Here is a 24,567-nt window from a genome sequence, read left to right as displayed (position 1 = left end):
TTCCTAGAAGTACGCCACTAGACTCAGCAGACTCATTATCATTCATCTTGATCACATAGAAATCAGAAGGATATAGAAAATCATGCACCTTGACTATGACATTTTCCAACACACCTTCGGAACAAATGCAAGTTCTATCTGCTAACTGAATTACCACTTTGGTAGCAACCATCCTAATTCCTGTCAATATTTTGTAGATCGAAAGCGGTAAAACATTGATAGACGCCCCTAGATCACACATGGCATGCTCGACCTTGATGTCCCCTAGAGAAATGGGTAATGTGAACATACCTGGGTCTATGCATTTCGAGGGCATCCTTCTCTTTTGTATCACAGCAGACACATTCTCCCCGATCACAATCTTATCGTCTGGTTTGGTCTTTCCTGCAATGAATTCCTTGATGAACTTGCTAAAGGCAGGCATTTTCAGGGCTTGCAAGAATGGCAGGTTGATTTCCAACTTGCTAAAAATCTCCATTAGATCCTCTGTATCATCCTTCTTTTTCTTTGCTTCCCCCCGGTATGGAAATGGTTTTGCTCGCTTTACTGCATTTGTAGAACTCCCAGCCTGGGTTTCACCAACTTCCCTGCTTCCTTCCTTGCTTACTACCTCAGGTTCGGGATCTAGGAAAAATGGGTCACTTGGTCGAGGCAGAGATCCCCCTAAATCTCCCTTCTGGAGGTCATCCTGAACAAGGACTTCTCTGGGTCTAGGGCTATCCCCTTGAAACACTTGACCTTCCTTCCCTTTACTAGCATGTATGGGTACCTCCTCGTCAATCTCCAGGGTCGGTCCTTCATAGCCCCGCCCGGATCTCAAGGTGATTTGACTAATGTTTGCTCGGTCCGGTGGTTTGACCGTGGCAGGAAGTTTCCCTTCATTTCCCCGCATCTCATTCAAAGAAACTGCGATCTGGGACAGTTGCTTCGCCATCATATCCATGGAGGCTTTATGTTCCGACTGAGCGTCTTGCAATTTGTGCACCACGTCGTTGTTGGAATGCAAGTTATTCTGCATGAACTGCTGTGAATTCACTAGGTCGTGGACCATGTCATCCAAACTCCTTTGTGGCCTGAAGTTGAATTGATTAAAATTTGATCCTTGACCTTGGTTCTGCCGATAGTTCCCTTGATTTCATTAATGGTTATTGTACTGGTTGCTAGACCCTTGATTTCCTTGATGATTTGGTTGGGAATTCTGATAATTCCCCTGGTTATTCCTCTGGTGAGGTGGCACATAGGAGCTCCTTGGATTGTTCCGATTACTATTTCCCCAATTAGTATGCTCCTGATTCTTGTACCCCAGTTGTAATTGCCCTTCTTGATCTTTCTCTGACCAGTTGGACTGCCTCTCCGGAGGGTGTGCATAATTCGTGATCTGCAGTGGGGGTGGCTGACTTTGATCATTGTCAGTCCATCTAAAATTGGGGTGAGTCCTCCATGGGGCATCCCTTTGTCTTCCTTGGTTCCAACTTCCATCCGGATTCCAGCTCCCCATCGAATTTGCTTGGGCTTGGCATTCCCCTTCACAAGGCTGACCGAAATAAGGCTGAAGTTGCCTTTCCTCTGGACCAGGGGATTTCTCACTTTCCGCTGGGGCATGAGGGTTATACTTCTCAATTGCATTCAACAGTGCTTTCTCCAATTTATCTATCCTATCTTCCACCTTCTTGTCATTTTGTTTCGTTACTGCATTGGTTGACCCCTTCTCAATATGCTCTGCGGGTTATCATAGGCCTTCTTTGCCTCGATCAATCTTCCCAAAGTTTCTCTGGCTTCACTTGCTTTATTTTTGGTAAAATTTCTCCCGCTTGAGGAATTCATCAAGTCCTTTGACTCAGGGTTTGCACCTTCGTAAAACAGATAGTAAGTCTCCGCTTCAATCATCCTATGATTCGGACAAGCATCCAACAGTCCCTTAAACCGGGACCAATAAGAGCTCAGAGACTCATCATATTCTGAATTTCCTTCTTCAAGGCATTCGTCTTGTTGGATGGGAAAAAATAATCCAAAAACTCCAGCTTGAAATCCTTCCATGTGTTAATCGAGTCTGGTGGGAGCCTCAGCAGCCAAGTATTAGCCTCCCCCTTGAGGGCAAACGGAACCGCACGTAAACGGTAGTCCTCCTCAGTCGCCTCGTTAGGGCGCTTTTGAATACTACACAGCTTACTAAACTCGTTCAAGAATTCGTAAGGACATTCGTTCCTTCGTCCAGAGAATGTGGGTAAAACTCCGAGCACATTTGTCTTGATATCAATAGACCACCGGCGCGGGTTTGAGACGATTGCATGGGCGGGTTCACCGTCGAGATGTGCGGTGAGTGACCCTATCTCCGGATCGGGATCTACTAAATGATCCATGTTTGGGTCTTCCTCCTCCTCAGTCTCGGAACGCTCTGTTTTTGTTGACGACTTCGGGTCTTCTTCTCCTGACGAATTCCACTCCTTCTCACTTTCTGATTCGAACGGAAATGGGTCCACCGTCCTTAAACCTGATCTGGTGGTGATAGTGGATGTAGACTCTTTGACTTGCCACTTGTATCGGCCGCTCCCTGACCCAGATGAACTAGCCCAACTTCCAGAATGGAAGCCCGTGTTCATAAACTGTCAAGAAAAACAAAATAACAAAAATTAACTATTTACACCAAATCCTCAAACGCAATAACAATAAACGTCATCCATCCCCGGAAACGGCGCCATTTGAAGCCACCTTTTTCCTTTTTAGGTTTTGTTTAGACTGCGTGCACAGTAGGGAATAACAAGACTCCTAGGTCCAGTGAATCCACTAGATGACAAGGTCTAGGAACTCACGGATTGTTGGAAGATCTCGATCGTCGGACACACAGAATACCACTTCAAAAAAACCCTCAACCACGTATACTAAAATTTAGCATTGGGAAGTAGGGATCGATCCCACAGAGATGGATGCGTAATGAACATGCTCATGGACTTGGAAATTATTTTTGGGTTGGCTGCTGCCACGCATTTTTGGGTTGAGGAAATTAGACTAAACTTGGAATTTAAATCTGTTACGCTAACAGCTAGGTCTAGGCAAAAAGAAAGAAATCATGCATGTAAACTGGAAATCGAGACAATCACTAGATCTAAGAAACTATTCTAAATTACCTAGACTTGGGAAATAAACTGACGGTGGGGACCATGGCTGAATAAGCAGAGTACGGACGAAAAGCTGGAAAAACAACTAACTAAAGTACTAACTAACAGCGACATCATCTTCTTCAAATCAAATTGCATCAAAACTCAGTAGAAACAGGTATGAAGCGTAATCGGAAAACAAAGCAAACTGGATTTAAGCAATTTAACGAAGAACAATTAGGAACTAAATAGATCTACGGCTACTAGACGAAGTAAAACAGAAAGGAAATAGAAAACTCAAAATTCATGCACAACTTGAATCCCCTGTTCAGATCCAACCTCGAATGCTAAATCCACTCCGGATCCAAGCATCCGACACAAACTCCGGCCAAAAACATACCATAACTACAAAATCACCAAACAACCTCCGATCAACAACAACACCACAGATCTACAGCCGAATTCCCCAGATCAAGCACAAGATTGACCAAAACAGAGATTAACATGCAACTGCCGAAATAAAACTTCAAACAAACAGAATCAACGTAATAGAGTGCAAAAACAGAATGTAAGTAGATTGTTTCTTCGCCCTTCGCGAGGACGGTGTTACGACTAACTTTCTCGGAAGATGAGACCCTTAGAACCCTAAACTACCCCAAAACTCTCATTTCCCAAGTGTGTGTTTTGTGTGTGAGCTAAGAGCAAAATCCATTTTTTTTCGTGTGGTGCATGCTCCTTTATTTCGTGTGGTGCATGCTCCTTTATTTATAGATAGTCTTTGTTGCCCTCAGCTATTGACTCTCTTCTTCTAGCCATTTTTCCCTTCACTTCTGCTCATTTTTCCTTCATTTCCTTCGCTTGTCCGTTTCCTCCGGCTTTTCCTGGATCTAGCGATTCTGCCACACATCTGGCTTAAAAACTGTGTTAGACCCAGTAAAATATAGTATTTTTCACCACATAACCGATGCATGAAATTAGCCTTATCACTAACGTTCTGGAAAAACATCCAAATTAAAGTTGATAACCGATTCATCCATATTTGAACGAATTTGTGCAGTGAATTGCAGAGAGCACAAAAAGCAATTGGACGGGTGGTGCGATTGTAGAGAAATCGCTTGCTATTCTGGAGGAATCAAATTGAAATTAATTGAACCAATCGTGTGATTGATAGCTCGAATTGAGATGAATTCAAACTGGATTGAACATGTCGCGTGTAATTTGGAGCTGGATATTGCAGAATCAAGAATCAAAATCGAGATTGGTTGGGTGATTTCCAGCATCTAGCGTGATTTTGGGTTGAGAATGATAAGGAAATTGACGTGAATGGTGTGAAGATGAATTAGAAGAGAGAATTCTTATTATGCCCTTCAGCCTTTTAATTTGATTAAAAAAAAATAAAATGAGTTGCCACATGTCAGCTTAGCAACCGTCCGATTTCCAGATCCTAGGGCCCTTAATTGTGGTATGGTGTTAGATTAAATGGTGTTCTCATTTTAACACGTCCCACAAAATTATTACTCAATTTTCACATTCATAAGCATCATTCTCACATTTCACATTTTATTTTATTTTTTTCAAAAATCACCTATATATTAAAAAGGGTACTATTACATTGCAATTCTTCAAGTCCATAATATCTTGACTCTCACTCTGACTTGGCCTACAAATGATATAAAGAAAGGAGAAAGGAGACAACTTCATCATCACATGAATTGATATGATTTCTTGAAGCCACACATATGGGCCAAGAAAGTGAAACAGAAAAGGTTTTCTAATCAACATACCAATTTCAGAAGTAGAAGCCATTTGTTAGACGCTTAATTCGATTCTATCTTATATTCAGATTGGAACACGGCATTGTTACTTCTCAATATTGTAATGTTAGTCCGGAACAAAAGAGAAAATTTTGGGTGTCCAATCCATTTTTTTCTAAACTTTATTTTAATTTTTAATTTATTTAGAATAAATAGTAGTTAAAATATTCTTCATTGTAGGATAAATGGTGATAGTTATTGAACATCTTCTTGTTCCAAATTGACTAAAGAGTGATCAACACTCCGTATTAAAGCAGACACAAGTCGGTAATGAGTTTTTTATCCCAATTAAAATAATATATTTCTTAAAAAAGAAATAATACATATCTATTTTATCTCTTACTTTATCCTCTTTTCATTAACTCACAAAAATTGGGCATAAATCTCATCTCATAAAGCAAATATTTCATATTCTACATTGTAATAGACCACATATTTCACTAATTTTATCTCACTCACATTTTATTATAAAACTCATACTATATAATCTTTTCCACTCACTTACCATTATATTTCTTGAAATTCGAGCTGTATCAAACCAAACCATTTCCATTAGTATTTCTTGAAATTCGAGCTGTATCAAACCAAACCAATTAATTGAAGACGGGAGAGTACTTATTAGTTTTCAGTTTTGTAAATTGGGTCACACTTTATCGGCTATGGTCATATTTAAGTTTAATGGACAAAATTTATTAATAGTCAATTTTCATATTCATAAACATTATTCTCACATTTCACATTTTATTTTATTTTTTCAAAAAATTACCTATTTAGTAAAAAAGGGTACTAGTATATTGCAATTGTTCAAGTCCACAATATCTTGAGTCTCTGACTTAGCCTACAAGGAGAAAGGAGACAACTTCAACATCACATGAATTGATATGATTGCATTGAAAGTTGAGATGAAAATGGTATAGTGTGGTTTGATTCAGTCCAATATTCTCTCTCTGTTAAAACATCAGCTCAAACTCAAAATCTCATCTGAACTGCTCATCTGAGTCAACCAAACAAAGTAATCAAACAAAGCAACTCTGCCACCAAAAACCAAAAAACACAAAGTTATAAAAATTGTAGTAACAAAAAAGGTAAAACAAGTATTAGATTTGTGTAATTACCTAAATAAATGTCCTTTATCGTTGTTGTAAGGATCCAAGGAGAAGGCAAGGCTTGCCATAAGGAATTTCTTCACAAAAAAAATACAATCATCAACTGTTAGATGATGAATTCATAAGAGAATCATCAGTTAAATCATCACTTTAATTTAACACTACCTTGAATATCACATTAGCTGCAGCATCAATTTCTCCTTGGACGAGGACAGGCTGTTCTGGCATGAGTCCAATGCATTTTCGAGCAGCTAACAGAGCATAGATCCGTAGACCTAAGCGTGCTTCGCACATGCTTAGCTTTGATATCAATGCCGTGTTATCTGGACCAAGATTAGTAGCCTACACGTCCCATATATTACTACTTAATACGCATGGCCAAGGACAAGATGATCGACTCACCGGAAAGAAGAAAAAGTTTTACCTTTCTATATCGTATGACTGCAGATTTGAAATCGTTATTGTACGCGAAATACATCGCTTTGATGTCTAGTTTAGTCAAGACATTTAGCATTTTCTTCGCAACCTGCAAGATACATGATGAGAAAGAGGAGGTTGTACATTCAATTGAAGATCAAAGTGATGCTGAGATGTACAAATTTAATGTAAAGTTTCAGACCATTGCTTTAAATTTTTCAGAATGAATGCCCTTGATTATGCCATCGATAGTCCAATCTCGATAATGTGCTAGCCGTTTAGTCACTGGAAACAAAATCTCCATAGCTGCACGGTTACGCACCATAGCAGCCTCCTCAATAGGTTTAACGATATCCTGAAAGTCGTCGTTATCAACACATTAAGTTTCCAGTTGATAACAAACAAAGCAAAACGTAAGGAAACAAATGCACCAAAGCTATATTCTACAAGTGGCAAAAAAATTAAAGCAGGATGAATAAGGAGTAGCATAGTAAAGAAATTAACTTCTGCATATAAATTTGGATCTGCTTTAGCTGCAAGCAAAGACTTAAGAAATTTTGTGTCGCGATCTCTTGCTGCAACTGACAAAGGACTTAACCCCTGGAAATACGTATCTGGGCATGCATTAGCCTGTAATGATAGAGTACTTAAACCATGAAAAAGTAATTCAGATACTTGCAAACAGTCATTATCACGATAAGGGATGTTAAAGATACATTCCTCAATCTCTAACCGAAAATTAGACAATGGAGGTATTTCCATTTCCCCAAACATACCCCAAGCAGCAATTTCAGGCATTCAAATGAGCGAGACTTGACTGCGATTACAAGTGGGGGGTCCGCAACTGCATAAAACATATCTGGCTGCAAAATGGAAAGAAGCAAAGGGATTAATTTCATAAGATTATATCATTAGTTAATACAGCAAATCACAAGATCATAGCAGTGTGATTGGCTAAAGTACCAAACTTGACATGCTAAACAAACCAAACGCGTATGAAATCAGACAAAGTTACTACAAGAAACAAAAATGTCCTAACAACGCCATGGCAAAACAAACGATGATTTAAACAAGACTATCATTGACAAACAGTGCAACAGAAGGTTGTGCTTGCCCACTTTTGCACCATGAGACAAGAGAGACTTGACAGCTTCAACATTTCCACGAGAAACAGCAATTTGTAAAGGCGTTCCAGCTACCGACTGTGCGTCTACAAAAGCACAGTTGCTCAGCAACAATTCCAAAATCTTCATATTATCTGGAACAAAAGCAGTCAATCAGGGCATACAACACACTATTAGCAAAATCTTTCACAGCTACAAAACCACTAACCTTTAAGAAGTGCATAGTGCAAGGCAGTGAATCCCTCGATATTTGGAAGACTAATTGTAGCATCATGTTCGATGAGAAACTCCACAATTTGGACATGTTCCCCTTTGGCAGCTTGTGCTATTGGAGTATCCCCTGATGCAGTTTTGCAAACAATTCATCAAGAATCACATAGGCACTCCCAAATTTGTTGAAAATAACATACATAATGCAAGAAGAAACGAGAAATAACTCTTGTAAGTGAAGGGATCAACAGAAACTTGGACGTTCTTGATCAAGAATTTGCAAATCTCAAAATGTCCAATTTCAACCGCGTGATGCAAGACATTCCAGCCAGTGGAGAAGTCACTATACTGATCGCATATTTTGCGGAATTCCCACTCATCACCAACCTTTTTTCTAATTGCTGCCAAAATCAAACTATCAGAATCAGAAATCAAGAAAAGGGTTAAGAAAAAAGACTTCACCTTTAAGCTGGCTGAGGTTTCCACTAGCACCAGCCTGGATTATTAATGCACCTGCCATTTTTAGCAACTGAAAAATGAATTCTTGAAGCCACACGTATGGCCAAGAAAGTGAAAAAGAAAAGGTTTTCTATTCAGTAACCAACATACCAATTTCAGAAGTAGAAGCCATGGCGTTTGAGTTATTCAGAAGTAGAAGTTATAAGGTTTCCTTATATTCGTAACAAAGGAGAAAATTTTGGGTGTCCAATCCATTTTTTTCAAAACTTTATTTTAAATTTTAATTTATTTGAAATAAATAGTAAAATATTCTGCATTGTATGATAAATGGTGATAGTTTTTGAAACATCTTCTTTTTCCAAATTGACTTAATAGTGGTCAAGAGTCAAGACTGCGTATTAAAGTGAACACAACTCGGTAATGAATTATTTGTCCCAATAAAAATAATATATTTCCTAAAATAGAAATAATACATCTTTATTTTCTCTATTACTTTATTCTCTCTTCATTTAACTCACAAAAATATGGTATAAATTTCGTCTCGTAAAGCAAATGCTTCATATTTAGTGAAATAAAAGGGAGTACTGCATTATAATAGATCACATATTCCACTAATTTATCTTTCACTCACATTTTATTACAAAACCCATACTATATAATAGTAGAACTTACATTTTATTAATTTTTTCCACTCACTTTCCATTATATTTCTTGAAATTCGAGCTTATCAAACCAAGCCAATTAATTGAAGACGGAGGGAGTAGGGCATCCGCATCGCGTCTCGATGCGGGAAGCCATCTCGTCTCGGGATCGTCTCCAGCCCGTCGCGCGTCTCGCGCTGAAGAACACACTGGCGAGCCAGCGCGCCACGTGGCGCTCGCTGGCGCTAGGCGTGACGCCCACTCGCCGGCCCGCGAGTGGGCGTCGTATTTAAGACGTCATAATTACATTTTTTTTAATTCGATTTTCCGGAAAAAAAAAATTTTTAATGTTAAACGGTAATATTACCGTTCAACGGTCAATTTTTTTCTTTTTTATCCTATAAATACTCTTCTTTCATTCTCTACTCCTCTTTCATTATTCACTCCTCTTTCATTCTTCATTCTATACACAAACACACATCTATTATTCTCTCAAACCATCTCTCTTTCCTCTCCAATTTTTGAAAAAATGTCCAGTGACGGAAACTCCGGCGGCTCCGGCGGGTTCGACTTGAACGCGTTTGGCGACTGGGGGGGCATGTACAACATTTTGGGTGCTACCGGTTCCGGTTTGTCGCTGGCATCCAAGGCTCGTCGATGCCGGCGGCGTACCAAATACCACATTTTGATGTGGATGCACACTATCGTCCCTCCCCCAAGAGGTACGGGCAAATGCAGGGATTATCCCAAATTAGGGAGAATTTTCCAGACGAACACACTCCGGAAAACTTTCCGATAGGAGGAGGCGGTGGAGGCTCCGCCAGTCGCGACGTCGATGCCGAGGAGGAGGAGGATCTAGGTCGTTATCCATACAGCCGCAAGGAGACCAAGCTCTGTACGACACTTGGATCAGCGTCTCGTACGATCCCATCGTCGGGAATCAACAAACCTGCTTGTGTTTTTGGTAAAAGGTCACCGAAGCTTACAAATCGACAAAGCCGAAGGGGGCCCGCCGCCGCAAGTTGAAGATGCTCCGCAGTCATTTTGACTGATGTTGTAACATCCCAAACTCAATTAAATCATATAATACTTTATTTTATGTAGGTGTGTATAAGCTTTGTAAAATAAATACGTTAAGTGAATATCATAGAGAATAATATTTTAATATATGGTAATAATGGTTAAATATTTATGCATAATAATATTATATACGTATATATTACAATTGTGATAATTATTAAGTTTAGTTAAATAAGTAAATAGTACATGCGGAATAAAATTGTAACGTGTTATTGCATTGGAGCATACAAGATTATTTAATACACATATATTAATAGTTAAATATTTACGTATATGATGACTGTATTTTCGACAATAGCTTATAGGAAGCAAAACGCAAACATGTGGATGAATATTGATTAACGTGCGAATGACTAAGCTCATCATAGGATATGTTATTAAATTATTTAAATTAGCTAGTCGGTGTTTTTCAGAATCAGAGTCTAGCAGGAACTTGTGTTCGGTTCAATTATTTATTCTACTTAAGGTTTGTACAAATCTTATTCTAAATTTTATAGTATTGATTTAGAGTGAATATTAAGAAAATATGATGCGAATATGATATAGTTATATACTCCCTCCGTCCCAAGGAAGATGATCTCTTACTTGGGTGGCACAGGATTTTATGCAACTTTATTTTTTGTGTTGAGAGAAAAAAGTAAAGTAAGAGAGAGAATAAAGTAGAGATAAAAGTGTTTCCATTTTAATTTTAAGTAATGGGTCATCTTGATTGGGACAAACTAAAAAGGAAAGTTGGTCATCTTCAATGGGACGGAGGGAGTATATTAATTGATAGTGGTGGTATAATATGATATGTGTATATGGTTGCTGCAACAGATATATTTATATATTTTATTGGAATTATTTGATGGAATATGATATGAATATGAGATTAGTACAATGGATATGTTTTTCATATGGTATTGAAAGTACATGAATCATATGATTAAAGAGGATCTGTGACGGTCTTGCCCTGGATCTGGAATTACAGAGGGACCTATGAGTCCAATATAGAGGGACCTATGAGTCCAATTACAGAGGGACCTTCGGGTCATAGAGGGACCTATGAGTCCAATTACAGAGGGACCTTCGGGTCAAATACAGAGGGACCTATGAGTCCAATTACGGAGGAACCTTTGGGTAATAGAGGAATCCCGGACAGATACCAGGCTTGATCCATCATAGAATAATAAAAAGAAATAGAGGGACATATGCATATGTATATGGAGTTGTTTATGATATTTAATATTTATGATATGTGTTTTATATTGTGTATAATAATATACGTTGTTTTGTGAGTAAATGAAAAGTGAGTAAAGCAGCAAGATAAAGGAAAAAGTAGAAATGGTGTTGCATCTATTTTTATGAATTTTATTGGAACAAATTGGGACCTTCGGGTCAATCACAATGGGACCTTCGGGTCAATCATATTTGGGACCTACGGGTCAAATTATAGTGGGACCTTCGGGTCAATCATATTGGGACCTACGGGTCAAATTATAGTGGGACCTACAGGTCAAATCATATTGGCATATTGAAAATCCAGGATAGATAGTGAACTTGATTTGTCACAGAATAATAAAATGGATAGAGATGCATATGCATATGGATGTGAAATTGTTTATGCTTATTAATGCTTATGATTATATGTATGGGTTGGATAATAGGTTTGATAATGGTAATATGAAACTATAGGTGAAATTTATATACATTGGATTGTGGCTCATAGATATCATTGATATAAATAGATGTTGATTGTTTGAATATATCTTATATGAGTGTTTTGTTTGACATGTTTAATAGCTTTAAAATTTCTGGGATTTATTTATTTTAAAAGAATATACGTCGGAGGGGTTGGAGTGTGACAGATGCGACAAAGATGTTAAAAAATTTTGCGCGATCTACAGGACTAAAGCGGCGAATTACCAAAGCGGAGCCAGTGGTGCCGACATCCTGAGAGCGGCTTTGCGAGTCTTTAAAGACGACGTCAAAAAAGATTTCAAACATGTCGATGTTTGGGCATCGGTCAAAGACCTTGAAAGATGGGCTGGCAGTGTTCTGTCCAGCTCGGGCTCGTGCTCCAAACGCACGAAGCACACGACGGCTGGCCAATACTCTTCTAGTGTGGGCGGGTCAGGCAACACCTCACAAGAGGTTTAGGGCACAGCCACCGATGCAGGGGGGTTCCTCCGGTTCACGACGTCGGCCGCAAGTGACCAAGGCGGCGAAGGCGGTTAGAGGGAGGGGGAGGAGCCGAGACGAATCAAGCCAGGCGGGCTCGGGCTCGAACACCCTAATGTCCATGTACCTGCTCGCCACGATGGCTGACATTTCCCGCATGACGCCTCCCCAATATGAAGCCCATCTTGACGGCATTGAGCATCTGAGAAGTTAACTTGGTATTCGGCCTCGATCTAACTTGGGTGCACCGCCACCGACTTCGGAGGATGATTCGCCGGCGTAATAGTTTTTAAAATTTAATTTAGAGTATTTTAAATTATGTATTTTTATTTTTATTTTAGAATTTAAATTATGTATTTTTTTTTTATCTTTTTTGGATTTTAAATTGTAATTTTATTTTATTTAATCAAGTGTGTTTTTATTAATTGAATTTGTTGAAAATAAAAATAAAAAATGAAATTGAATGAATAGTTAAAAGATGAGATGGTTAAGAGATGGAGGGATGCATGTGTTGTCTCTTAGTTAAAAGATAGGGTAAAAAGTACAGTGAAGTCCATAAATAATGAAGAGATGAGACGGTTAAGAGACGGATAAGAGACATGGATGCGGATGGCGTTATTAGTTTTCAGTTTTGTAAATTGGGTCACACTTTATCGACTATGGTCATATTTAAGTTTAATGGACAAAATTTATTAATAGTCAATTTTCATATTCATAAACATAATTCTCACAATTTCATATTTTATTTTATTTTACTTTTTTTAAAATCACCTATTTATTAAAAAGGGTAATAGTATATTGCAATTGCTCAAGTCCACAATATCTCGAGTCTCTGACTTAGCCTACAAATGATATAAAGAAAGGAGAAAGGAGAAAGGAGAAAACTTCAACATCACATGAATTGATATAATTGCATTGAAAATTGAGATGAAAATGGTATAGTGTGGTTTGATTCAGTCCAATATTCTCTCTCTGTTAAAACATCAGCTCAAACTCAAAATCTCATCTGAACTGCTCATCTGAGTCAACCAAACAAAGTAATCAAACAAAGCAACTCTGCCACCAAAAACCAAAACACTTAACTTACATAAATTGTATATTTTGATAACAAAAAAACAGGTGAAAAATATTAGAATTTGTATAGTTACCTAAATAAATGACCAGCATCCTTGTTGTAAGGATCCAAGGAGAAGGCAAGGGCTGCCATGAGGAATTTCTACACACAAAAAAAAACAATCATCAATTGTTAGATGATGAATTCAAATGGGAGTTAGATAATCATCACTTTAATTTAACACTACCTTGAATATCACATTAGCCGAAGCATCAATTTCTCCTCGGAAGAGGACAGGCAGTTCTGGCATGAGTCCAATGCATTTTCGAGCAGCTAACAGAGCATAGATCCGTAGACTCAAGCGTGCTACGCACATGCCTAGCTTTGATATAAATGTCGTGTTACCTGGACGAAGATTAGTAGCCTACGCATCCCATATATTACAAATTAATACACATGGCCAAGGACAAGATGATCGACTCACTGGAAAGAAGAAAAAGTTTTACCTTTCTATATTGTATGACTGCAGATTTATAATCGTTATTGTAGGCGAAATACATCCCTTTGATGTCTAGTTTATTCAAGACGTTTCGCATTTTCTCCTCACCCTGCAAGATATGTGATGAGAATTGAAGATCAAAGTGATACTGAGATGTACAAATTTAATGTAAAGTTTCAGACCATTGCTTTAATTTCTTCAGAATGAATGCACTTGATTATGCCATCGATAGTCCAATCTGGATAATGTGCAAGCCGTTTAGTCATTGGAAACAAAATCTCCATAGCTGCACGGTTACGCACCATAGCAGCCTCCTCAATAGGTTTAAAGATATCCTGAAAGTCGTCACTATCAACACATTAAGTTTCCAGTTGATAACAAACAAAGCAAAACGTAAGGAAACAAATGCACCAAAGCTATATTCTACAAGTAGCATAGTAAATAAAGGGAAACACAGAAATTAACTTCTTCGTATAAATTTGGATTTGCTTTAGCTGCAAGCAAAGACTTAAGAAATTTTGTGTCGCGATCTCTTGCTGCAGCTGACAAAGGACTCAACCCCTGGAAATACATATCCGGGCGTGCATTAGCCTGCAAGGATAGAGTACTTAAACCATGAAAAGCAATTCAGATACTTGCAAACAGTCATTATCATGATAACGGATGTTGAAGATACATTCCTCAATCTCTAACCGAAAATTAGAGAATGGAGGTATTTCTATTTCACCAAACATACCCCAAGTAGCAATTTCAGGCATTCAAATGAGCGAGACTTGATTGCGATTACAAGTGGGGAGTCTGCAACTGCAAAAAACATATGTGGCTGCAAAATGGAAAGAAACAAAGGGATTAATTTCATAAGATTATATCATAAAGTTAATACAGCAAATCACAAGACTATCATTGACAAAAATGTCCTAACAACGCAATGCCAAAACAAACGATGATTTAAACAAGACTATCATTGACAAACAGTGCAACAGAAGGTTGTGCTTGCCCACATTTGCACCATGAGACAAGAGAGACTTGACAGCTTCAACATTTCCACGAGAAACAGCAATTTGTAATGGCGTTCCATCTACACACTGTGCATCTACAAAAGCACGGTTGCTCAGCAACAATTCCATAATCTCCATATTACCTGAAACAAAACCAGTCAATCAGGGCATACAACATACTATTAGCAAAATCTTTCACAGCTACAAAACCACTAACCTGTAAGAAGTGCATAGTGCAAGCAGTGAATCCCTCGACATTTGGAAGACTAATTATAGCATCATGTTCGATGAGAAACTCCACAATTTGGACATGTTCCCCTTTGGCAGCTTGTGCTATTGGAGTATCCCCTGATGCAGTTTTGCAAACAATTCATCAAGAATCACATAGGCACTCCCAAATTTGTTGAAAATAACATACATAATGCAAGAAGAAACGAGAAATAACTCTTGTAAGTGAAGGGATCAACAGAAACTTGGACGTTCTTGATCAAGAATTTGCACATCTCAAAATGTCCGATTTCAGCCGCGTGATGCATGACAGTCCAGCCAGTGGAGAAGTCACTATATTGATCGCATATTTTGCGGAATTCCCACTCATCACCAACCTTTTTTTTAATTGCTGGCAAAATACAAGTATCAGAATCAGAAATCAAGAAAAGGGTTAAGAAAAAAGACTTCACCCTTAAGCTGGTTGAGGTCTCCACTAGCAGCAGCCTCGATAATCGATGCACCTGCCATTATTACAAACTTAAAAATGAAATCTTGAAGCCACACACACATAGCTGCAACCGAGCATGCAACTAAGACATATGGGCCAAGAGTTTGAAACAAAAAAGGTTTTCTAATCAGTGATCAACATACCAATTTCAGAAGTAGAAGCCATGGCGTTGGAGTTGTTGTTAGAGACGCTTGATTCGATTTTACCTTATATTCAGATTGCCACACGGCATTGTTACTTCTCAAGATTGAAATGTTATTCCGGAAATGTTATTTGCATTGTAGGATAAATGTGATAACGGAGGATCCAATCCATTTTTTCCAAAACTTTATTTTAATTTTTAATTTTTAATTTTTTTAGAATAAATAGTGATAGTTATTGAAATGTCTTCTTCTTCCAAATTGACTAAATAGTGATCAAGACTCCATATCAAAGCGGACACAAGTCTGGTAATGAGTTTTTTTCCCAATTAAAATAATTACATTTATTAAAGTAGAAATAACACTTCTATATTTTCTGTCTCTTACTCCCTCCCTCCCAGTCTTCAAGATAATTTAGGACAATTTGACCGGGCACGGGTTTTAAGAAATATAATGGAAAGTGAGTTGAAAAAGTTGGTGGCATGTGGATCATACTTTTAAAGTATTAGTTTTATAATAAAATGTGAGTAGGAATGAGTTAGTGGAATATGAGGTCCACAACCAAAAATAGTAAAAGTGAAATGGGTCAAATTATTTGGGATGGACCGAAATGGAATACTGAGTCAAATTATCTGGGACGGATAGAGTACTTTATTCTCTCTCCATTTACCTTACAAAAATACGACATAAAATCTCGTGTCGTAAACCAAATGTTTCATATTTAATAAGATAAAGTACTACATTGTGATAGACCCCATATTCCACTAATTTTATCTCATTCACATTTTATTATAGAACTCATACTATATAATCTTTTTCACTCACTTTCCATTATATTTCTTGAAATTCGAGTTGTATCAAACCAAATCAATTAATTGAAGACGAAGGGAGGGAGTACTTATTAGTTTTCAGTTTTGTACATTGGGTCACACTTTATCGGCTATGGTCATATTTAAGCTTAATGGCAAAATTTATTACTCTCATAAACATAATTCTCACATTTCACATTCTATTTTATTTTTTTCAAAAATCACCTATTTATTAAAGAGGGTACTAGTATATTGCAATTTTTCAAGTCCACAATATCTTGAGTCTCTGACTTGGCCTACAAATGATATAAAGAATGGAGAATGGAGAAAGGAGAAAGCTTCATCATCAGATGAATTGATATGATTTCATTGAAAATTGAGATGAAAATGGTATAGTGTGGTTTGATCAATTCAATATTCTCTCTCTGTTAAAACATCAGCTCAAACTCAAAATCTCATCTGAACTGCTCATCTGACTCAACCAAACAAAGTAATTAAACAAAGCAACTCTGCCACCAAAAACCAAAAACACCAAGTTACAAAAATTGTAGTACTAACAAAAAAGGTAAAACAAGTATTAGAATATGTGTAGTTACCTAAATAAATGGTCTTTATCGTTGTTGTAAGGATCCAAGGAGAAGGCAAGGCTTGCCATTAGGAATTTCTTCACAAAAAAAACACAATCATCAATTGTTAGATGATGAATTCAAATGGGAGTTAGATAATCACCACTTCAATTTAACACTACCTTGAATATCACATTAGCTGCAGCATCAATCTCTCTTCGGACGGGGAGTTCTGGCATGAGCCTAAGGCATCTCTGAGCACCTAGCATAGCATGAAAGCGTGCATCCAACCGTGCATCCAACATACTTATCTTTGATATCCATGTCGTGTTAGATGGAGAAAGATTAGAAACCTACGCATCGCACATATTAGTACTACTTAATACACATGGCCAAGGACGAGATTATCGATCACTGATATGAAGAAAAAAGTTTACCGTTCTATATTGTGCGATTGCAGAGTGAAAATCCTTATTGCTCGCGAGTTGCATCCCTCTGTGGTCAAGTGCAGCCAAGAGCCATTGAATTTTCTCCCTGCCCTGCAAGATATGTGATGAGAGAGAGAGGAAGGTTGTAAATTTAATTGAAGATCAAAGTTTCAGACCATTGCTATAAATTCTTCAGACTTAATGTGTTCGATTATGCCATCGACAGTCCAATTTGGATAATGTGCAAGCCGTTTAGTCACTGGTAACAAAATCTCCACAGCTGCACGATTACGCACCATAGCAGCCTCCTCGATAGGTTTAAAGATATCCTGAAACAGATTGAAACATAAGGAAACAAATGCAGCAAAGTTATATTCTACAAGATGAAGAATGGCTCAGTAAAGAAAGGGAAACATATAAATTAACTTCTTCCAATAAATTCGGATCTGCTTTAGCTGCAAGCAAGGACTTAAGAAATTTTGTGTCGCGATCTACTGCAGCAGCTGACAAAGGAGTTGACATGTTGAAATACAGATTTGGGTTCGCATTAGCCTGCAAGGAGAAAGAACTTAAAACCATGATCAGATACATACAAGTGAGAAACATAGCTAAAGAAACATGAGAGATTTCCATTAGACAACACAGGTATTTCCATTTCACCAAACTTACTTCAAGCAGCAATTTCAGGCATTCAAACGAGCGAGACTTGACTGCGAGTAAAAGTGGGGATTTCCCAACTGTACAAAAAAGATTTGGCTGCAAAATGGAAAGCAGCAAAGGGATTAATCTCACTACATTATATCATAAGTTAATAAGTACCAAAGTTGACATGCTAAACAAATCAAACTCTTATGAAATCAGTCAGAGTTACAACAAGAAACGAAAACTAACTGTACAAATAACGCCATGGCAAAACAAGCAATGACTTAAACAAGACTATCATCAACAAACAGTGCAACAGAAGGTTGAGCTTGCCCACATCTGTGCCACAAGACAAGAGAGACTTGACAGCCTCAGCATTTCCAAGATAAGCAGCGATTTGTAAAGGCGTTCCGTTTACAGAATCCGGGTGTAACCAAACATGGTTGTTCAGCAACAAATCCAAAAGCTCCATATTACCTGAAACAAAACCAGTCAATTAGCAAAGTCTTAAATTCACAGCATTCATTACAACTACATAACCACTAACCATTCAGAATTGCATAGTGCAAGGGAGTGAATCCCTCGATATTTTGAAGATCAAAACTAGCACCATTTCGGATGAGAAACTCCACAATTTTGACATGTCCCGTTTTGGCAGCTATTGCTATAGGAGTATCAACTGATGCAAACAATTCATCAACAACCACATAGGCACTCCCAAATTTGTTGAAAATAACATAAATATTGCAAGAAGAAAAGAGAGAGAGAGAGAGAGAGAGAGAGAGAGAGAATACTCTTGTAAGTTAAAGGATCAGTAAAAACTTTGACGTTCTTGATCAAGAATTTGCACATCTCAAAATGCCCAATTCCAACTGCGTGATGCAAGACACTCCAGCCAGTGGAGAAGTCAGTATATTGATAGCATATTTTGTTGAATTCCCAGTCATAGCGAACTTTTTTTCTAATTGCTACGACCCCACAAAGTATCAAAATCAGACATTCTAAAAAATCAAGAAAAGGGGGAAGAAATGACAAGAAAAATGGATTTACCCTTAAGCTGGTTGAGGTTTCCACTGGCACCAGCCTCGATAATCGATGCACCTGCAATTTTAATTTTTATCAATTGTAAACTGAATTCCCGAAAAAGTGAAAAGAAAAGGTTTTCTGATCAAATTACCAATTTCAGAAGTAGAATCCATGGCGTTAGAGACACTTGGGTTGAATCGATTTTGCCGCCAGAAATATGAACGCCATTGTTACTTCACCTTCTCAACATTTTATTTTTTGTCGTTTCATGATTTTATCTCTCGAGAATTTTGATTTTAAGAATTTACATAATTTAGAATAATAGTTTAGGCTTCGTTATCGTATGATCACTAACATTGAGGATCCCAAACATTATTCAACACTTTATTTTAATTTCCTCTATTTCTTGAATTATTTTTGCCCACCAATTAAAGTGATGTAACTATAAAATTTTGATTTTGGCATTCCTAAAAAATACTATAAGAAATTGATCTTGGATTTTAAAATAATTTTAAAATTAATGATGCCAATAATAATATTTATGTTCTTGTAATTTATGCATTTTTATTTTTAGGCATGCATTAAACGTGTTGCAGATGTAATATAGAATGTTTGTTTATAAGTTTTGATTAAGCTTTGAGCTAGAGTAAAGTAAGAGAGAAGAAAAAGTAGAGATATACTCCCTCCGTTCCGGATAATTCGTCCTAGTTTTCCATTTCGGTCCGTCACACATAATTTGTCTCGACTTCGCTTTTACCATTTTTGGTAGTGGATCTCATATTCCACTAACTCATTCCTACTCACATTTTATTATAAAACTAATATATAAAGGTAAGACCTACATTTCACTAACTTTTTCAATCCACTTTTCATTACAATTCTTAAAACCCGTGCCCGGTTAAAATGACCTGAATTATCCGAGACACAGGGAGTAGTTATTTTTATTTTAAAAAATATTTTATTTTTAATTAGATAATCTAATAAGAAAAATATTTCATTTTTAATAGGATATATACACAGACCTCTGTCGAGTAAAAAAGGATACACTTTAATCACTGAGGTTAGGATGCCTAGGTGGACAGGACTAGTAATCAAGATTCGATTAGATTGGTTAGTGGACTAACTGATCCATATACAGGAAAAATGTGTACGCATATAAAACAAGAATTCCAAACCCAACCCCATTCTAAATTTGTATTCATATTTTCCTTCTAGTGTTATTAGGCTTTTCTTGAAATAAATACCTTCATCACTTTAGTGCTCTATTATACTCCTACTAAGTAAGGATGTGTTCAGTTTCTAATTAAAATCCAATCAAGACTAAGCGCATCATCCCCCAATTATTGCAACGAAATCCAATAACAATTGAAAACTAAATCCAGTCCTCTAATAGAACTCTTAAAACAGAAAAGTAAAAACGTGTGAAAATCAGTCAAAGTAAACACGTTTATTTCGCTGACCATAAATCAGCAGCCACTGATCTTCTTCTGCTTCACATCATTCTCAGTGTTCTCACTCAATTGCATGCTCCCTTTCTCTTTCAAATCACACCCATCCTCACTCGCGATTTCACGGAACAACCTCTTTTCACCTCCAAGATTCAATCTTTTTAAATGATTTTGTGTTCATAATTTGGAGAGAAATTGACAAAAATGGGCGGCTGTTTTAGCAAGAAAGAGCACCACAGCCGAGATTTGAAAAGCTACACACCAGAAAAAGCTGCCAATTACCAAAAACCACCAACCGATTTCCCCGCCCAATTCGAAAACCGTGCCATCCCCGAGAGGCGGCGCCACCACCCACCGCCGCCGCAAGCTCAGCAACCGCAACCGCAACCGCCGCCGCCAATTCCAGCTCCCCACACTCCGAATCAGAGATTGGAGCCGAATAACATACTTGGGAAGCCGTTCGAGGACGTGAAGTCGAAGTACTCGATCGGGAAGGAATTGGGGAGGGGCCAATTCGGGGTGACCTACGCGTGCACGGACGCGGCGACGGGGCGGCAGTACGCGTGCAAGTCGATCCTGAAGAGGAAGCTGGTGAGCAGGAGCGACAGGGAGGATATGAAGAGGGAGGTCCACATCATGCAGCATTTGAGCGGCCAGCCCAACATTGTGGAGTTCAGGGGCGCCTACGAGGATCGCCACTCGGTGCATCTCGTCATGGAGCTCTGCGGCGGCGGGGAGCTCTTCGACAGGATCATTGCCAAGGGGCATTACTCGGAGAAGGATGCCTCTGATCTCTGCCGCCAGATTGTGAATGTGGTGGACCACTGCCATTTTATGGGGGTGATGCATAGGGATCTCAAGCCCGAGAATTTCTTGCTTTCGAGTAAGGAGGAGAAGGCTATGCTCAAAGCTACTGATTTTGGCCTCTCTGTCTTCATTGAAGAAGGTTAGTTATTAGTCATGCTCTTTTCCTTCTGCTATTTCTGCTTAGGAATCAATTTTGGTAGTTTGGCAACTGTCTCTATTAATTGCTGTGCTCGTTCCTTGAGGGGAGATTTAAACTTGCTATGCTAATTGCCTGTGCTCTCTCCAAGTGTATAGAAAGGAATTATTTTACCTTGCAGCTTGTCATTTGACTTGTTTGATTGAGTGATAATCTGTCATTCTGGAAGACTGGGACTTTTTGGTCCTACCATGCCTTTGCTCTCTAGGATTTCAAGATTGATAGAACACTATAGGGCACCATACTGTGCGTATGCTCTTCAAGATTTTTATAGAAACGAGCGGTCTAGTTTACATTCTTTTGGCAAGGCTTAAACAGTTCTTTAATTTCCCAGTTTAAGTTAATGGGATACACTTGTACCGTTTCATTAGAAATTTGAACAGTATCTGTAATCAGGGTTCCTAAAAATGTGGTGGGAGGGTTGTACGGGGAGAGGAGGTATTTTACAGAAGTAAGGTGCCATCTTTCAGGCCTCTATCCTTTCGTTCCACATTTTTGTTGTGGGAAAATAAATCCTTCCTCTTGGATGTGGTTGTTTCTTTTCAATATTTATGTCGCCCTGGTTGTTGTTTAGCATATTAGCCAATTACTATATGCCAGTCTCTTGAATGGCTTTGAGTTTTCGTTGTGAAGGAAGCATCATAGCTATAATTATTAGAAGTTCATTACCAGTTCTTCTGCTTAGTGTGATGCCACTGTCTTGCAGACATGGGAATCAGAATGCATAATTCTCTGTTGAAGTCCTTCTGGACTTTCATCCTGAAAGTCTTTATTTGGTACTGTGAATCAGTAATTGACTTCATTCCATCAATTTATTTCAGGAAAGGTGTATCGGGATATAGTTGGTAGTGCATACTACGTCGCTCCTGAAGTGTTGAAGCGAAGTTATGGAAAGGAAATGGATGTATGGAGTGCAGGTGTTATTTTGTACATCCTCCTCAGTGGCGTGCCTCCTTTTTGGGCTGGTAAGACCAACCTCTTTTGTTGCAAGGTGACAATGTTTCTGATACCAAATTTCCTAAGTGATTTATCGAAATTTTGTGTAGAAACTGAAAAGGGCATATTTGACGCAATATTGAAAGAAGAAGTTGATTTTGTCAGCCAGCCATGGCCTTCCATATCAAACAGCGGGAAAGACCTTGTTCATAAAATGCTAACAAAGGATCCGAAAAAGAGAATCACTTCATCAGAAGTTCTAGGTAATATGCTCTCTTGTTTCCTTCCATAGCTGCAGTTTGTGTCTCTATACTTACATCTTATCTACTTATTGCCTTTTTATTTTGTGTTATTTCACAATTGTCTGGATAAAGACAATGATTACAATCTGCAATATTGCAACTGGAATTTCTGTTTCTGTTATTTCCTTTGAGGGAAAAAACATGTTGAAGAAAATGGTTTCTGTAGTTGTTGGGTGAGAAACTCGAGAAATAGGCAGGTGGACATCAAGAACTATATGAAATACAGAGCACTAGATATTTTAATAAGTTCTTGGTAGATCAGTTTTCATATTCTCCATTTCAGAATATTTTATACTCAGCCATTGAGGGCATAGACGCGTAGTGACCAATCAGTTTTTCTATTCTTAGCAACGAACTCCTAGTTGTGCAAGTGTATTCTTATTATTTTGTAACTAAGCTTGACAATATTTTATTCTTGTTTCTTAAAGAGCACCCGTGGATTAAGGGACAAGCATCAGACAAGCGGATCGATAGTGCAGTTCTCTCCAGAATGAAGCAGTTCAGGGCAATGAATAAGCTCAAGAAACTTGCATTAAAGGTCACCCTTTCATTGTATGTTCATTTTGATATAAACATAGCAGTACGGAGTGACAAGAACTTTGAGCACATTATAATTAGGGGAACGATAAAAATTTCTTACGCGAGAAATTCTATTACCAATCACTATATTGATGCATTTTAAACTTTTGCAGGTCATAGCACAAAGTTTATCCACAGAAGAAATCAAAGGTCTTAAAGCTACTTTCAAGAATATAGACACTGACAATAGCGGCTCAATCACTTACGAAGAATTGAAATCTGGATTGGCGCGGCTTGGATCAAAATTGTCAGAGTTCGAAGTAAAACAACTCATGGAAGCTGTGAGTATCACACTTTCATGTGGGGAAAGCTGAGTCAGCTTTATTAGCTTTGCCACCACCTGAAACTAATCTTATCTCAATACAGGCTGATGTAGATGGAAACGGGACCATCGACTATGAAGAATTTATAACTGCTACAATGCACAGACATAAGCTGGAGAGGGATGAGCATCTTTTCAGCGCATTTCAGTACTTTGATAGGGATGGCAGCGGGTAAGCCCCGTATCTGTATTGTCTGGATAGAGCATTTTTACCGAGAATACTTGATTGCCCATCTCTGCATGTGACTGAAAGGGAAAGGAGACCATGTAATGCATTACTTGAATTGATTGCAGTTATATCACAAGAGATGAACTGGAAACTGCTATGAAGGAGTATGGTATGGGGGATGAGGGAAGCATCAAGGAAATAATTTCAGAGGTGGATACAGATAATGTAAGTTGATCTGAACTTGGACATTAACCGTGTTTTGTTGCGTTTGTGAATGGACACGGGAACTTACGAGGCTGCATTTGTTAGGATGGGAGGATCAACTATGAGGAGTTCTGTGTAATGATGAGAAGCGGAACACAACAACCGGGAAAGCTCTTTTAGAGGATCAAGTCACAACTCAGTGCTTTTTCGCCAGATGTTCGCGGTTGAGCTCTGCCGCGAGGTATTATTATTCACTTGGGAATATTTGTGAAGCCTTGTTTTCTTCATCTCTAGCCTGTTGCATAAGTTTTTTTATGTTGTAATTTTGTAACAAGGGACATGAGCAAAGTTAGGAATTTGCTTATGGTTTTACTATGTAATTACACTGAAAAAAGGAAAAAATAAAGTAAAACATCATTGTGATGGCTTTATCATGGTCCATGCCTTCTACATTCTTACACAAGTTTTGAACTTTTTTGATGATGTTATTACCCTACCACCATTAATTTATGTCACAATCCCTCACAAAGCAACAAGCTATATAATCCATTTTTTAGAGGGGTCCCCTCTTTGAATTTTCTTCTTATGGCTTTGGATTTTTCTCAATAGTACTTTTCT

At 38.1% G+C, this 24,567-nt stretch overlaps 4 protein-coding genes across 10 annotated transcripts; 1 reads left to right on the top strand and 3 right to left on the bottom strand.

Annotated features, from left to right (window-relative positions):
• Positions 1-5,678: 5,678 nt before the first annotated feature.
• Positions 5,679-8,492, bottom strand: LOC148931698 (uncharacterized). Of its 6 annotated transcripts, none has more exons than XM_089064061.1 (12): positions 8,376-8,492; positions 8,229-8,279; positions 7,967-8,167; positions 7,765-7,896; positions 7,551-7,642; positions 7,209-7,295; positions 6,937-7,062; positions 6,635-6,787; positions 6,440-6,541; positions 6,181-6,357; positions 6,025-6,092; positions 5,679-5,940 (listed from the first exon to the last, which is right to left on the bottom strand). In XM_089064061.1, exons 1-12 carry the CDS (start codon positions 8,395-8,397, stop codon positions 5,868-5,870), a joined length of 1,284 nt encoding a protein of 427 aa, XP_088920187.1. In that variant the 5' UTR covers positions 8,398-8,492; the 3' UTR covers positions 5,679-5,867. The 6 variants fall into 6 exon arrangements, with proteins under 6 accessions (XP_088920187.1, XP_088920186.1, XP_088920183.1 ...); XM_089064060.1 differs by having other exon boundaries at positions 6,937-7,032; positions 7,551-7,690; positions 8,376-8,491; XM_089064057.1 differs by having other exon boundaries at positions 7,551-7,690; positions 8,376-8,490.
• Positions 8,493-12,987: 4,495 nt separating this feature from the next.
• Positions 12,988-15,665, bottom strand: LOC148931697 (uncharacterized). The gene is made up of 12 exons (XM_089064293.1): positions 15,519-15,665; positions 15,338-15,388; positions 15,103-15,276; positions 14,868-15,005; positions 14,661-14,800; positions 14,396-14,482; positions 14,125-14,250; positions 13,842-13,994; positions 13,667-13,768; positions 13,408-13,584; positions 13,255-13,322; positions 12,988-13,162 (listed from the first exon to the last, which is right to left on the bottom strand). The coding sequence occupies exons 1-12, from the start codon at positions 15,538-15,540 to the stop codon at positions 13,090-13,092; spliced, it is 1,311 nt and encodes a 436-aa protein (XP_088920419.1). The 5' UTR covers positions 15,541-15,665; the 3' UTR covers positions 12,988-13,089.
• A 989-nt stretch (positions 15,666-16,654) lies between these two features.
• Positions 16,655-19,307, bottom strand: LOC125206594 (uncharacterized). The gene is made up of 12 exons (XM_048105840.2): positions 19,138-19,307; positions 19,011-19,061; positions 18,755-18,928; positions 18,508-18,639; positions 18,298-18,437; positions 17,988-18,074; positions 17,745-17,870; positions 17,495-17,647; positions 17,328-17,429; positions 17,073-17,243; positions 16,921-16,988; positions 16,655-16,833 (listed from the first exon to the last, which is right to left on the bottom strand). Exons 1-12 carry the CDS (start codon positions 19,157-19,159, stop codon positions 16,761-16,763), a joined length of 1,299 nt encoding a protein of 432 aa, XP_047961797.2. The 5' UTR covers positions 19,160-19,307; the 3' UTR covers positions 16,655-16,760.
• Positions 19,308-20,475: 1,168 nt separating this feature from the next.
• On the top strand, positions 20,476-24,383 carry LOC125201521 (calcium-dependent protein kinase 2-like). Of its 2 annotated transcripts, XM_048099673.2 has the most exons (8): positions 20,479-21,380; positions 22,259-22,402; positions 22,484-22,636; positions 23,104-23,213; positions 23,368-23,535; positions 23,621-23,748; positions 23,871-23,970; positions 24,055-24,383. In XM_048099673.2, exons 1-8 carry the CDS (start codon positions 20,639-20,641, stop codon positions 24,127-24,129), a joined length of 1,620 nt encoding a protein of 539 aa, XP_047955630.2. In that variant the 5' UTR covers positions 20,479-20,638; the 3' UTR covers positions 24,130-24,383. The 2 variants fall into 2 exon arrangements, with proteins under 2 accessions (XP_047955629.2, XP_047955630.2); XM_048099672.2 differs by having other exon boundaries at positions 20,476-21,380; positions 22,259-22,636.
• Positions 24,384-24,567: the final 184 nt, after the last annotated feature.

This window comes from Salvia hispanica, chromosome 2, assembly GCF_029641045.1.
Source record: "Salvia hispanica isolate PSC_SH4W2 chromosome 2, Shi_PSC_v1, whole genome shotgun sequence".
Classification (NCBI taxonomy): domain Eukaryota; kingdom Viridiplantae; phylum Streptophyta; class Magnoliopsida; order Lamiales; family Lamiaceae; genus Salvia; species Salvia hispanica.
Note: the sequence above shows the minus strand (reverse complement) of the source record. Positions and strands in the feature narration are given on the sequence as shown.